The sequence below is a fragment of the Lissotriton vulgaris genome, chromosome 6, assembly GCF_964263255.1.
Source record: "Lissotriton vulgaris chromosome 6, aLisVul1.2, whole genome shotgun sequence".
Taxonomy (NCBI): Eukaryota; Metazoa; Chordata; class Amphibia; order Caudata; family Salamandridae; genus Lissotriton; species Lissotriton vulgaris.
Window position 1 is genome coordinate 1,155,777,225 of NC_141694.1, and position 14,836 is coordinate 1,155,792,060.

At 42.9% G+C, this 14,836-nt stretch overlaps 1 protein-coding gene across 1 annotated transcript in view; it reads left to right on the plus strand.

The window, feature by feature from the left end:
• Positions 1-14,111, plus strand: part of LOC147708559 (chitin synthase chs-2-like) — a 389,460-nt gene extending 375,349 nt beyond the window's left edge. The window contains 1 exon segment of the mRNA XM_086927238.1: positions 13,429-14,111. Coding sequence (XP_086783364.1) covers positions 13,429-13,509 — 81 coding nt within the window. The 3' untranslated portion in view covers positions 13,510-14,111.
• The last annotated feature ends 725 nt before the right edge of the window (positions 14,112-14,836 follow it).

Below are 14,836 nucleotides of genomic sequence, written 5' to 3' on the forward strand. Positions count from 1 at the left end.
TTAAACAGGAACTATGAGGTTCCCAGCCAAGCACTTGTGTAAGCTCCTTATTTGTTCTTGCTCCTTTTTGCAACATGCCGATGGGGACTTAATAGCAATTGGAGAGACAGGGAAATACACTCCAACATTTGTGTTGGCTTCTGCTGCCTTTCCATATTAGTACTCACTTTTGGGTTGTCCCTCCTTCTTGACCACAGAAGCTGGGCACCTGTCTGTAGTCTCCTTCTGAAGCAGTATCCTCTGCTCCTCTCTCTTAGCAGGCCAGGCAGGCACAGATACAACTGCAGGCCAACAGATTCTACAGCAGCATCTTGCAGCCTTTTCAGGTGTTGTCCCCTCAGCTCTGAGAGACTGTCTGTCAGCAACACCAGGCCTGAACCTTCTGAGTTCCTTAGGCACTTTGCGAGCGTAACCTTGACATTCAGCAAGAAATCTAGAACTAGCTGAGGAAGTTTCAGTCCCACCTTTATAATCATGTCGCAGGGTGGGAATGTTTATTTCAATATCAGGGTCCTGAAACTGTTCCAAAAGGATTCCCTTTTTTAGTGTATCTCTCCTCTACAACGCGGTTAATGTTTCACATAATGGTTTTCACAGCAGGTAGTGGGGATGCCCCCCAAACACAAGCCCCATCACATTTGTAGAGCTTGCAATGGACCCATCAGCATTTGGGAGAGACAAAGGTGCTGGATAATTCAGAGAGCACAACAAAGGAGACCTTTGTCTCCACTTCCCCATATCATCATGGTGGTGGTCAGGAAGAGACAATCTGCAGGCCTCTGCAAAAACACCACTGCCAATCAACTAAAACAACCCTGTCTCGATCTTCTCACACCTAACTGTCTGAAACCAAACCCAAAGCTCAGGAATGTCAGCAATACAGTTTGACAGTCTGGGGAGGGGATGTCCCTCTGCCTCTGTCTTATGTCATGCTTTACCAAGGATGATAAACAATGGATCCCACTGGCTTCATTGTCAGACACTTGCATTCAACATAGAGTCGCACAACTAGTCACCATACATACTCCCTGTGCACATATTACTGAATCCAGGTTATCAGCCCACGGTCCAGGCACATCATGGAAGTGGAAATGTACCCAAGTGAACCTGAAGGTATATTACTCTTCAAGGGTAGGAAAAAGGATTCTCCAGTACTACAGATCAAAAAAATAGCTTGGTAGTACCACCACATCAAGATTATTTTATTTATTTTTATTGTGACAGGTTTGTATAGCCCGAACAACACCCTTGCAGGTATCAGAGTGCTTTACAGGGTAAATACAGGTGAATTACATATACATATAAATACAATGAATTATGCAAATGCATTACTGGTAACTATTAGAGACTAGCACATATCTACAAGAGTGTATAGAAAGTTCAGGTGAATTTGGATAAGAGAATCGATTTTGCTTCTTTTTTGAAGAAAGCAGTGGGCGGATTAAGTCTCTTTTCTGAGAGCAAGGCGTTCCAAATCCTGGGGGCCATTCCTGAGAAGGTACGATTGTATGTTTTTTTCTTGGAGAAACGTGGTTTAGGTAGAACATTATCAGAACTCCTAGTAGATCTGTTACCATCCGATAGTACTAGTTTCTCTGATAGGTATCTCAGGGTTTTGTGGTGCAATGCCTTATGTGTCATGCAGGCAATTTTCAAACGGATTCTGGCTTCAAAAGGTAACCAGCTGAGGGAACAAAGGTCAAAGGAAATCTGGCAGTTTCTTTTGGAGCCTGTGATGAGTCTAGCAGCTGTATTGATTGAGGCTCTTAGCGGAGCGGTTATTGATCTGGAAAGGCCACCACGAGCGACATTCCCATAGTCTACTCTGGGAATTACTAGAGTTTGAACAGCCTGTTTAAAGTCATTTGCGGGTATGAAGTGTTTCAGTTTTCTCTGGATGTTCATCTGAAAATTAGCTCCTTTAGTTGCAGCGTTGATGTTTTTCTGCATATTTAGCTTATTGTCCAGAGTTATTCCCAGAGAGTTAGCAGAAACAATGATGAGAAGTTGACCTTCCAGTGTAGTTAGGAGCTTCATCCACTCACAGATGATGGTTGTTTGGTTGGGGAGAGCGATTAACAGGAATTCTGTTTTTAATGTGTTTAGTTTTAAATGGTTCTGTGCCAGCCAGGGCTGTGTTTTTTGGAGCGTTGAGTTAAGCAACTTGATGTCTTCAAGAGAGTGGACCTTAATGTAGAGTTGTGTGTCATCAGCGTACATGTGATATTGGATGTTTGAGGAGTTGAGAAGCTCAGTGAGTGGTTCTATAAACAGATTGAAGAGTGTTGGGGAGAGGTAAGATCCCTGGGGTGCTCCCAAGGTGACTGGGGTGGGGTTAGATAAGGATTGGTAGATCTTGAATCTTTGTGTTCTGTTTTGGAGGAAGGAAGTGAACCAGTTTAACATCATTCCAAATAAACCCATTCTATGTTTCAAGAGGTCTAGTAGGTTGTCGTGTTTTACTGTATCGAAGGCTGATGATAAGTCAAATAGGATTAACAAACAGGATTTGTTTTGATCCAGTATTTGTAGTATGTCATCTATTATGTGGGTCATGGCTGATTCTGTACTGTGCCTTGATCGAAAGCCTGATTGGAATTGATTGAGCAGGTTGAAGTGGCCAATGTGGTTACTAAGCTGCATGTGGACACATTTTTCAAGTAGTTTGGCCAGGGTCAAAATGTTGGATATTGGGCGATAGTTATTCAGATCTGACGGGTCTGCGGATACTTTCTTTAGGATGAGGTATACCTGACCAGCTTTGAGGATGTCTGGGGTGGTTCCTTGCAGAAATGAGGTATTTATAATCCTTGTCCATATGGGGCACTAGCAGTTGAATGAAGGTCTTTAAGTGGGTTGCTGGGAGAGGGTCTGTGAAATAATTGGAGGGATTCAAAGCCGTGAGCGTGTTTAAGATAGTTTCTTCACTGTAGAGGTTGAAGGTGGTTCAGGAGGCATTGTTCTTGAGGTCGAGCTTTGCAGAGCAGTTAAGCGGGGTCACTGGTGTGGTCAGCGAGGAGTTCAGGTGTGGGTAGGTAGGGGATAATAGGTCGTTAAGTAGGTCTGTCTTTAAGTTTTCAATCTTTGTTGTGAAAAAGGAGGCAAGTTTCTCGCATTTGGGGAGGAACTTAGCTTGGAGGGGGTGGGAGACACCGTTAGATTGAGCTTTGATTATTTCTAATAGTTTTTGGGGCAATTCTTAGCTTGCTCTAATTGTTTACAAATGAAATCAGCTTTTGTAGTCTAATCTTTCTGGAATAGGAGTTTCAGGTGCTTCTTAGTAATTTGAGGTGGGCAGCGGATGGAGTGGCTCTCCCTTGTCTTTCAGTTGCTCTCAGTGATCTTCTGTCTTCATTTAGCCTACCATCATACTAGGGGATTGAGTCTTTTGTGGTGACTCTTTTCAATTGTAGGGGAGCTAGGTTATCAAGTACCCTGTTCATAGAGTAAAAGTAGTGATTGGTCTGATCCTGTACATCCTTTAATCCATCTGGTGGGGGTGTGAGGATGTAGCTAGCTGTTGTGAGTGCGGAAGGATTGAGGTTTTCTAGGTTCCTCTTCCAGATTTTCATTCTCGTAGGTTGGACAGAGAGTAGTTTAACTACTTCCTTGGAAAAAGTGATTATGTGATGGTCAGACCAGTCACAAGGGAAAATCGATTTCAGCTGGGTAGAGTCTGCTTTGGAAATTACTAGATCAAGGGTTGAGCCTTTTTCTTGGGTGGGGCTATCAGAGATTTGGGAAAGTTGAGGTCGGACAGGAAACCTTTGAGGCTATTGACCTCTGGGTCATCATGATCATTCCAGTGGAGGTTATAGGTCCCCAGGAAGATCTGAGTATTCTGCTGACCGACATTTGTGGCTAGAATATCCCTTATGAGTTCGATGAAGGTAAGGTTGTTACCAGGAGGATGGTAGAGTGAGTGAAGTGAGCATATTGGCTTGTTATTGCTCGTGATGTCTAGGCAAAGGTATTCAAAGGCAGAGAATACCGGCGAGTTGGAGCGGTTCACAGAGAGGTTGTTCCTATGAATGCAAGCAATGCCACCCCCTAGCCTATCGAGTCTATCTAGTCTTGTGATGTAATAGTTTGGGGGAACTAAAATGTCTAGGATGGGCGTGGATGATTTGTTTAGCCAAGTTTCCGTTAAAATACTAAGGTCGGGTTCATTGGTTATAATGAGGTCAGCTATATCAGTGGCATAACGTGCTGCTGATCTACGGTTTAGTAGGATACATTTTAGCTGGGCCTTGGTCAGAGTGGTGTTCTGGTCGTGGGAGATGGGTAATCTCTTGAGGTTATTTTCTACAATACCTCTGGGAGTGTCTTGTAATTCCGATGCATTGGAATGGATGAGTTGGATTAAGGACAGTTTCTGTGTGTCATCTGTGTGCGCAGGTTTAGAGGGTAGGAAGGGGAGTTCGTAAGAATGAAGTAGGGAAGTGAGCTCTTTCAGTGATGGGGTTTTTCTTTCCCTGATCGGACGGGATGAGGCATTGGGGTAAGGTACTGTTTTCCATTTGGGAAATTGAGGTAGGAAGCTAGTGCATGGCCAATGAATGGGTTTCACTTGTGGCTTGGGTTGTTGCCGGATCAGGTCATGAAGAGTTTGGATGTCCCCTTTTATTTGTTGTAGGGATAATAGTATGTCATCGAGTCTGGGATCAGGTGCAGGAGTTATCATATTGATAGCCTGGACTGTGGTTAAGTGAGGAGGGGTTATTGCTTGAGTGTTGTCCCGGGGCGTGATGGAACTGGTTCGGCAAGTGTTTTTTTTCCAGTGTGGAAGTCCGTGGGGAAGGGAGGGGTGGAGAGGAGGCATGATGGGGTATTGATGTGTGCTTCAGGAGGATCTGATTCATTGTGTGGCATTCTTATAGAGTGGTAGTTACTGGAAAGGGGGGAGTAAAGAGAGGATGAGAGGGGGTATTAGTCTGAGCTATAGGAGGAGGGACGGTGAGATTCGTAGTGCAGGGAGAGGGAAAAGGTGGGACTGCGGACTGATCGGGAGTAAGTGTGTAAGGAGAGATCGGAGCAGAATCTGCAATGGAGTTCCTGGGAATGGTGAAGGAGGTGGTGAGGGGTGTGTTAACTAAAGGGTGGGTGAAGGTGTGGTTGTGGAGATGGGGAGTGGGAGTGGTAGTGGAGGACGGGGGCATGTGGGAAGGCTGGGGGCGAGGTGATGCGTGTGTGAGGCAAGGTGGGTATAGTAGAAATTGTAGTGTTGCTGGGGAGGAGTAGAGATTATGGAGATGTATGTCATTTGATGGGGTGTCGGTTCAGTCTGGATTATGTCCAGGATACTAACCGTAACCCTGTGTCCAAGCGAGGAACACCTGGTGCTCCCCTCTAGAGCACAGATCCAGGCTCTGGATAACAGAATCTTTCAGGAAATATAGGCCACTGCACGGCATGATTGTCAAGAGTGTTTGGGAGAAAAATATTAGGATGCCAGTGAAAACTACAGATGAATAGCTTAGGGCAGGGGTGCCCATCTGTAAAATCACACAAGGGGTGTTTCCAACCCAAAATGCATAAACCAGATAATAAAGGGATGGTTATAAAATATATATATTATGAAAAGTCTTAAAAGAGATTTATCCAAGCTACATAATCTCTGCTAATGACTCTATTTTCAGCAAAGTAAAATGGTTTAATTTGCCCCTGTGGAGCTCTCAGACGGTTGAGTGATGTATGTGTAAAACGTAGATATTCCTTCCGCTACTTGAAGTGCTATTTGATCCTGTTGCAGAGGTGGCTATTTTTGTAATATTAAGTCTATGAGAATCCAATAGTTCAGTGAGGATCAGAGAGTGAATTGAATGTAAGATGTTAGGAATTAGAATGTGTGGCCTGTGGGAACAAAGGGGCATATTATCAAGGGGGGTTATCTCCACTTTTTTGCTTTTAAAAGCCAAGAAAGCGGAGATAAAATTGTCTCCCTATTACCTAGCTGTCGCTAACACTAGTTAGCGACAGCTAGTAGGAGATAGCGACCATCTTGGGCCCCACTTTGCATGTCAGTGATATTTATCACTAATGACATGCAAAGTGGGCGTGCCAAGATGTTAGCGACTGGAAAAAGTCGCTAACATCTCTATCTCCCATTACCAACTTTTGGAGATATTCGCGCTAAGCAAATTTTTGTCTCTAACCAAGCAATAGCGATAATTATCGCTATTGCTTGGTAATATGCCCCAAAGTTTTCAGTTTCTGTAATGTAATGCTGCATTTTAACTCTGCGTGTTGAAAAGTTGTCCAAGGCAATCCGGCCCTTCTATTGTCATGTATCTTGATAGATGATCAATCAATTTGTATGACTCGACTCGACATTACCAACATACCAAAATACATTGTAGATGCAGCGTGAAAGAAATCCCAAATGTCCATCAAAATAACACTAGAGTCAGAAGTTGCCCAGTTGATGACCCAAAAATATAGGGGCTTATTTGTAAGCCCTTGCGTCACTTTTGTGCCGCTGGTGCATCACTTTTTGTGATGCATCAGCAGCGTAAAAAATGCACCATGTTGCGTCATATTTACAAAGTGACGCATCTAGGTAGATGCATCATTTTGTAAACCCCTGCGCCACATTATACATGCATCAGGTATAATGTATGCACGGTGGGCGTTCTGACGCAAGTAAGCCTTGTAGAAGTGACACAGTGAAATCTACAAGATTTCACTGCGTCAATTCTAGGACGCAAATGTGTCAATATCTTAGGCCTACCTTACAGCACACGTAAGACTGATGCAGGCACATTTGAAATGGGACATGCCCATGTGAAAGGACCCATTGATGGAGTTGCGTCACTTTTGTGACACACTCCCGCAATGCGTCACTTTTGCGCCTACGGATACATCAGAAATACTGAAATATCTGTGACTCATTGCGACATGATGCATCATACTGTAAATATGACGCATCCAGCATGTCGCAAGGAGTGATGCATTGCTTTTTTCACGCAGCGATTCGTCACTTTTCATAAATGAGGCCCATAGAAAATTAAACATGCCTCCATGCAATGCGGTTATTAATGACTCCATGACTCCAGTGATGGTTGTATCACTGAATATTATTGGCCAAAATATTCTTTGATGAAATATTGTATTCTACATATCCTTTAAAAAAATATCAAAATGATATTTTAGTCATGATATTCTCGTCCCATAGCACTTGAGATGGTTGCACATAGCCGATTACCTTTAATGCCAAAAGTTGAAGATTAAAGTAAGAAAATGATCATGTAACTGTTTTATCCAAAATGTGTGATACTAGGAAAATAATGTATTACACCGAGCCTCATTTTTGTTAATTATAACATAGAAGAGCGCCTTCAAATATGTGAGCTCAGGCTGTGCGCTGTACAAAAACCTCTTGTGTTTTATTTAGTAGCCTATAATGTTGCTCCATGTATAGTAAGAAAGCATGCCGCATATAATGTACACATAACAGCTGACGTGCATCTTAGTTAGCTAATAGCATTGTCATCAGGGCGGGCAGGAATATTTCTCAGCTCATGTCTAAAAACTCACTTTTAATAAATACATCTCACATGATCTGGTGAACAAAGTTGAAATGTTCCATGTGTTACAGGAATACACAATGCTTCTAAAGAATCACACAGGTGCTTCACAGTGCCCTCTTGCGAACTTTCACATGACATGTTTTAGTTAGACCCAATCAGATGTATTTTAACTATCAATGCAAAAACAGACTTGATTGTTTATTCTAAGATAGATTTTTACAGCGAGTGATTGAATTATTCATGATAAATACTTAGGATCCTCTTATCTGAATTAATCTTACACAGCTTGAAGAGCTACTTAACTTTGAGCTGAATTTGCTTTGAGCAAGGATTTCAGTGCCATTGTTTGCATTAGTCGCATTGTAAAATAATTTTTTCCACATGGACCAATATATCTGAAAAAGTATATTTATCTAGAAAATGTAAAACTCACTGTCCGTGAAAAAACATGGCGCACATTACTTCCCATCATTTTGAGTTACAAGAGAGGTGACAAAGTGTATTGAAGCAGCTAAGACTGCAGTTCACTCCCCTGTAACCAAGTCTTGGTTGCACCAAGAAGTCCTCAGCTACTAGGGATCTCTGAGATCTTTGGTGCAGCTAAAGAAAATAAAAATGCCAAAACATCTGCCAAATACGGAATTTACAGTTATGATATATTTTATTGTATAGCTGCAAATTTGTGAATATCCTTTAGCGTGCTTTTACAGAGATCATCATCATGCTTTCGCAGACAACATCAGCATATTTCCAGGGCTGCAGTTTCGCTCGTGTCACCCTTCTTTGGACCTAGGACATATGCTAGGTCCATCGCACAGCTATGGCAGAAGGATGGTTAAGGCACCACCAGCAGGACTGCATCAAATTGCTCCTAGAAAGAATATAAATGGTCCATTGCCATAGGATGAGGATTTTGCTGTGCACAAATCTTTGCAATGGTCTTACCTACATGCTATTTTTATTTTAGCCCTCGTAGAGTATGTGTGCAACCTTCAGATTGTTCTGAAGAGGACACATTTTTGTTATATGAACGCTGAAAATGCCCATGTCTGATTTCCATATCCATATTTACAACAAGGGGTGGTGAGGGACAGAGTCTCTGAATTAAACAGAATACTCTCACCCAGTCAAGAGATCAGGGCTAGATCCAACACCGTTTTTTAGCTCACTGCACCATCCCAGTTTCAGAACCTGGCTGTATGCAAATTAGTCTGTTCCTGTCCCAGTGCATGATGGGAACAGGGCAAACCAAACTACAAAAGCCAATTCTTACACTGGGAAGGAAACAAGCTACCAGGGACCGGTTTCTGGCATTTCAGCCTCTTCGGCCCGGCTTGCTTGAATCCTGATGGTGCAATGAGCAAGGGACTCACATCTGAGTATACCCTTCCACGCTTAGGGTGGACAAAAATATTTACAACAAGGGGTGGTGAGGGACAGAGTCTCTGAATTAAACAGAATACTCTCACCCAGTCAAGAGATCAGGGCTAGATCCAACACCGTTTTTTAGCTCACTGCACCATCCCAGTTTCAGAACCTGGCTGTATGCAAATTAGTCTGTTCCTGTCCCAGTGCATGATGGGAACAGGGCAAACCAAACTACAAAAGCCAATTCTTACACTGGGAAGGAAACAAGCTACCAGGGACCGGTTTCTGGCATTTCAGCCTCTTCGGCCCGGCTTGCTTGAATCCTGATGGTGCAATGAGCAAGGGACTCACATCTGAGTATACCCTTCCACGCTTAGGGTGGACAAAAATATTTACAACAAGGGGTGGTGAGGGACAGAGTCTCTGAATTAAACAGAATACTCTCACCCAGTCAAGAGATCAGGGCTAGATCCAACACCGTTTTTTAGCTCACTGCACCATCCCAGTTTCAGAACCTGGCTGTATGCAAATTAGTCTGTTCCTGTCCCAGTGCAGTTCATCACCACCCCCTTTTGTAAATCGATTTTGGCCACTATAGGTGTGGCAGGGTATACTCAGACATGAGTCCCTTTCTCACTGCTCCATCAGGATTCAAGCAAGCCGGGCCGAAGAGGCTGAAATGCCAGAAACCGGTCCCCGGTAGCTTGTCTCCTTTCTGGTAAAGAATTGGCTTGGTAGTTTAGTCTGCCCTGTTCCCATGATGCACTGGGCCAGGGACAGACTGATTTGCATATAGCCAGGTTCTGAGCTGGGATGGGGCAGTGAGATAAATAACGGTGATGGATCAAGCCCTGATCTTTGGACTGGGTAAGAGTGGTCTGCTCAATTCAGACACTCTGTTCATCACCACCCCCTTTTGTAAATTGATTTCCATATCCAGCAGCTTTGCTTCTGTGGACCAAGTATTTTCTAGATGTAACGTCATAGGCCCACATTAATCAATCAATCAATCAATCAATCAGGGGAATTGTAAGCGAGCTACTCACCCATGAAGGTCTCAATGCGTGGGGGGTCGGCAGAGCTGTTAGCCAAAGAGCCATGTCTTGACGGTCTTCCTGAAGGTGTTCAGGGAGGGGGCGCGTCTGATGTCTGCTGGTAGCTTGTTCCAGGTCTTGACTGCAATGTGAGAGAAGGATCTTCTGCCTGCTCTGGCTCTGTGGATGCGCTGGGTCTTGGCCAGCGTGAGGTTGGGCGATCGGAGGTTTCTTTCAGGTATGAGGAAGTTGACTCTGTTGTTGAGGTATTTAGATCCCGATCCAGCGCCCCTACAGAAAATATGTCTCAACAACACTACCCAACACCATGATACTCACCATTAACCATAAACTCTCGCAAGGCCCATAAGTAACCGAGACAAATATTGGGCAACTGAATCATGTGACCTAATTAATCGGAACTATTCACAAACTATTTACACATTATATACAACTGCAGTTTATCATCATCATAAAATATAACGGAAACATCTAATTAAGTCACTTGGTAAATGGATCAACTGATGGTAACTAGACTAAGAATAAACAAGACCAGCTTGTCATTTCAAATCTAATTTATTAATTTTATTATCAAACAAAAAGCATTTTAGGAATTAAAAAACTTTTTATTTGCATAAGAAATTATTATTTAATTCAAGGTAAAGGCATATTAGACTGACATTTCAAAACAGAATCAGCTTGCAAAGAATTTAAGCAGTATAGGTCTCATCCCCTAATTTCTATTTCCCTGACTAATCGCATTTAAACCTTAAAGAAAAAGTCATTAAAATCAGCTATCCTTACGTGTGTCAAAAGTCCGACAGCACATCACGCCTTTCAGGAATCAGGAACGAGCCAGCAGACCTCCTCTCATGAGGTCAGGTTTTATACCTTTTCTCTATCTAAAACTTACTAATTCTGCATTCCTTCAACGAAATCCATGCTTCTAATTGGCTTGTTTCACGTCAGTCCACTGTTAGGTCATTCATTTCTGACCAAGTCCGGGGCACATCATAAGCCCTTATTGTTCTTAGATTTACCATCTTTCTAGCTTCCTCAAAAGAGCAACATTCGTCTGAATGCAAAGTTCACTTCCTACTCTTGGCAGGCTTTCCAGGTTTTTTTGTCCTTGGACCTTTCAACAAGAACACATTCATCTTGACCATAACGCTTCTGACTTTTTCTTTGTTTAATCAGCAAAAGAGAATTCCTCTTCCTGCACGTGAGTGAAGGCTTCACTCTGGTCAAGTTTCATATTTTCTTTCAGCACTGCCAGCCATTTTCTTTTGGGCCCGTTCGAGAACTAATATTCAAACAAACACGAAACTTTCATTAATTCGAGTAATGAAAACCATTCTGTTACCCACCCCTTTTGCTAAAGTTAACCCATTAGTTTATGTTATCTAGCTTTAAGAACATATAAGCAGTGTTTTTATTTACCATCTTCTTTTTGGGCCAACAGGATTCTCCACGAGCCTTTGCCACATATAAGACACAACATAGACAAAAGGACATTAAAATATGCACATGCCATTAATTAAACAGCCGCAATTAATGTTGACAAAATCAATAGACAAGGTTAGTTTATTATTTTTCAACGTACTTGCAAATGCAACATAGAGCATATGAATTAGTCCCGTGTGTCATGAATGTATTTTAATCTAGGTTGATTAGTACATTTTCGTACATAAACTCATTAATACGATTATTTATTATGGAAGTTTAACTTCACGAGTCAAAATATAATTCATTTCTGAACCTCGCTTCATCAACTCGATGTTGTGTAGGAATTTGTAGGCATGGGAGAGGATTTTGAAGGTGACTATTTTCTCCACAGGGAGCCAGTGGAGGCTGCGTAGGTGTTGGGTGATATGTTTGTGCCAGAGGATACCGATAACGAGTCTGGCTGTGTTGTTCTGTATTGTCTGGATTTTCCAAAGTAGGGTCTTGTTGATGCCAGCGTAGAGTGTGTTTCCATAGTCCAGTTGGCTGGTGATGAGTGCGTTGGTGACTGTCTTCCTTGACTCAGGGGGGATCCATTTGAAGGTCTTGCGGAGGATGCAGAGGGTGTTGAATCAGCTGGAAGTGACACATTGACTTGTAGGTTCATGGTGAGTGATGAGTCCAGTATGATGCCAAGGTTTTCGGGGTGGTCTGAGAGGGTGGGTGGGCTTCGGAGAGCAGTCGGCCACCAGATGCTGTCCCATGATGAAAGGGTAGTTCAGAGGACGAAAACTTCTGTCTTCTCAGCATCTAGCTTCAGGCAGCTGTTGGGTATCCAAACCCCGACATCTTGCATTCCTTTCTGGAAGTTCAGTTTGGGGGTGGTGGGGTCTTTGATGAGATAGAGGATGAGCTGGGTGTTGTCTGCGTAGTATAGGATGTTGAGGCCGTGCTGTCGGTCGATGGCTGCAAGGGGGGCCATGTAGATGTTGAGGAGGGTCGGGCTCAGTGATGACTCCTGTGGGTCTCGGCAGATGATATTCATGGGTTCAGAGAGCAAGGGTTGTAGTCTGATCCTTTGGCTTCATCCGGTGAGAAATGATCAGACCCAATCCAGGGCTGTTCCCTGTATTCCGGCGTCGAGTAGTCTGGTGACTAGTGTGTGGTGGGAGACAGTGTCGAAGGATGCTGATAGGTCAAGTAGGATGAGGGCTGCAGAGTGGCCCTGGTCTAGGAGGGTGTGGATGTCGTCTGTGGCGGCAAGCAGGGGAGTCTCAGTGCTGTAGTTGCTTCGAAATCCGGTTTGGGATGGGTCAAAGATGGCGTTCTCTTTGATGAATCAAGCCAGTTCCCTGTTGACTGTTTTCTACGCTACTTTGGCTGCGAAAGGAAGGACCGAGATGGGCTGGTAGTTCTTGAGGTCGGTGGGGTCAGCTGTGGGCCACATTACTAGTGGCCCATTGATTCTGATTGGTCTGGTAACAGGAGTTTCCAGGTCCACTGGAATTTTTATTTCATGTAGAGAGTTTTGGTCCTGGAAGCAGTCGGAATCTCTGTGTAAAGAACCAATGAAAATGAGAGGATTGGCTCGATAATACCAAAGCTGAACATACTATGAGGTCTCGAGCAATCTATAAACACTATCAATATCAATGCTCATAAAGTATTCCCTCAAAACCTATAATACCTATTATTTCCCTGCCCCTGGATTTAGCAGGGCCCTTGATAATGGTAGTTCCTGGGCATGGGAAATGAACTGGCATTACTCTGGGCCACTCATGAAGGGGGCATAGATTAAATGTATTCCATGATAACTGTAATTATTGGTGTTGTTCCTTTTAGGATTGTGCTATGTTTTGTAATTGACCACGTTTCCGGAGAATTTTATATGGACATATAAACAGAAGTGCATAGAGTTGGAAACATGGGAATACCGTAATATGTCTAACAAAATAAATATCTCGAACATGTACTCTTACAAATTGGTAATGGAATCTTTTTTGTTCTAGGGCACAATGGCGAAAGTGAACTCAACTGTTTTTCTTTTTTTTCAGAAGTCTGGGAAGAGGAACAGCGATCTGGCTGCAACATCAACAGATTTTATAAATATTTGTGAGATTGATCATGTGAGCTAAAACTACATTAGTGTATTCATGTTGTACGGTGGATCTTTACTAAAGGCAATGCTGCACTGTACTTCGGCCTTCACAGTTAGATCATAACGATTTCTCTGGAATTAAATGGATCCATTTTTCAAAACAAATTGACAGGACCTTTTAATGATCCTTAAAATGTTCCTAATTGGGAACACGTTCTGTCTTTACTGTATTTATTTGTGCTATAACCGATAGATTACAGCATTTTTGGAAATTTCAGAGGTGGGTTTGAAAGAGATTTCATGCCTGTCTGCTGGTCTTGCCTTATCAACACAAGGGATAGCAAAACCTAGTCAGGCTATCAATTATACCTATGTGAATGACACATTCACTTAGAATGAATTTCACTGAAGATTATGTGCATGCTGGTGGGTCAGTCCAAAGCCCAAAAAGATGTAAATCTTCTGTCAGCCATTTTCACCCGGGCATGTATCGACCATTTTCTGTTTTGTTGTATTTGAGCTCATTCCTTTCTCACCCCTCCAGCCACAACATGAAACCTGGAAAGACTGACTGACTGCACTAACGTTACATGAAAGAATAAAGCTAAAATATGATGAAATAAATTTGGTGTGTTTACTATCCTAGTCCTATCTGTTAGTAACAAATGACTGACCTAAAAAATGTAAAGTGGAAAACAAAACATGGCACGCGCAGCACAACGTGAAAAAACTGAATTATTTTCAGAGCTTTCTCAAACTACATAATTGTTGGGAAGTCCAGCATCTCTAGTGGAACATCTCAGATTTCCACATGTGGGGTGCACTACGGAAAACCTACAGCTGCCAGGCTTTTGCACAAGAACTGCAGGACTATCAGCAGCCCCTGATCCGCGGACTGACAAATGCATGCTGATACATACAGCGCCACCTTTTTCAAACTACTGAGCCCAAGATCATACAACAATGGTTGATTAAGAGCGTTTTAAATCCCACACATTTACTGCCTCGAAGCCAACGAGGAGATCTCAGAAGAAGCTGTCACTAAATCTCTAATAGGCCCAAATGTGTGGTGTGCTGCTGCATTTTTCACTGCCTAAAGTGGTAGCTGGTGAGACACTGGTGAGTAGTGGTAGTGGTGAGACAGCACTAGATGGCATTTGCATTACTGAGTTTGGAGTTTAATAAAGCTTCAGCCTCAGCTTTGTGGTGTTCTGCAGGGAGAGTAGGGAGGGCATGTCACAATTGCTGTAGTTTAAATAATTCTACCTCACACAAACCATGGGCCTTATTTACAAGAAAGTAATGGAGCGCTGTGCCACAAGTCATTCTGCTGCACAGCGCTGTGTTACTTGAAAAGCAAAGGG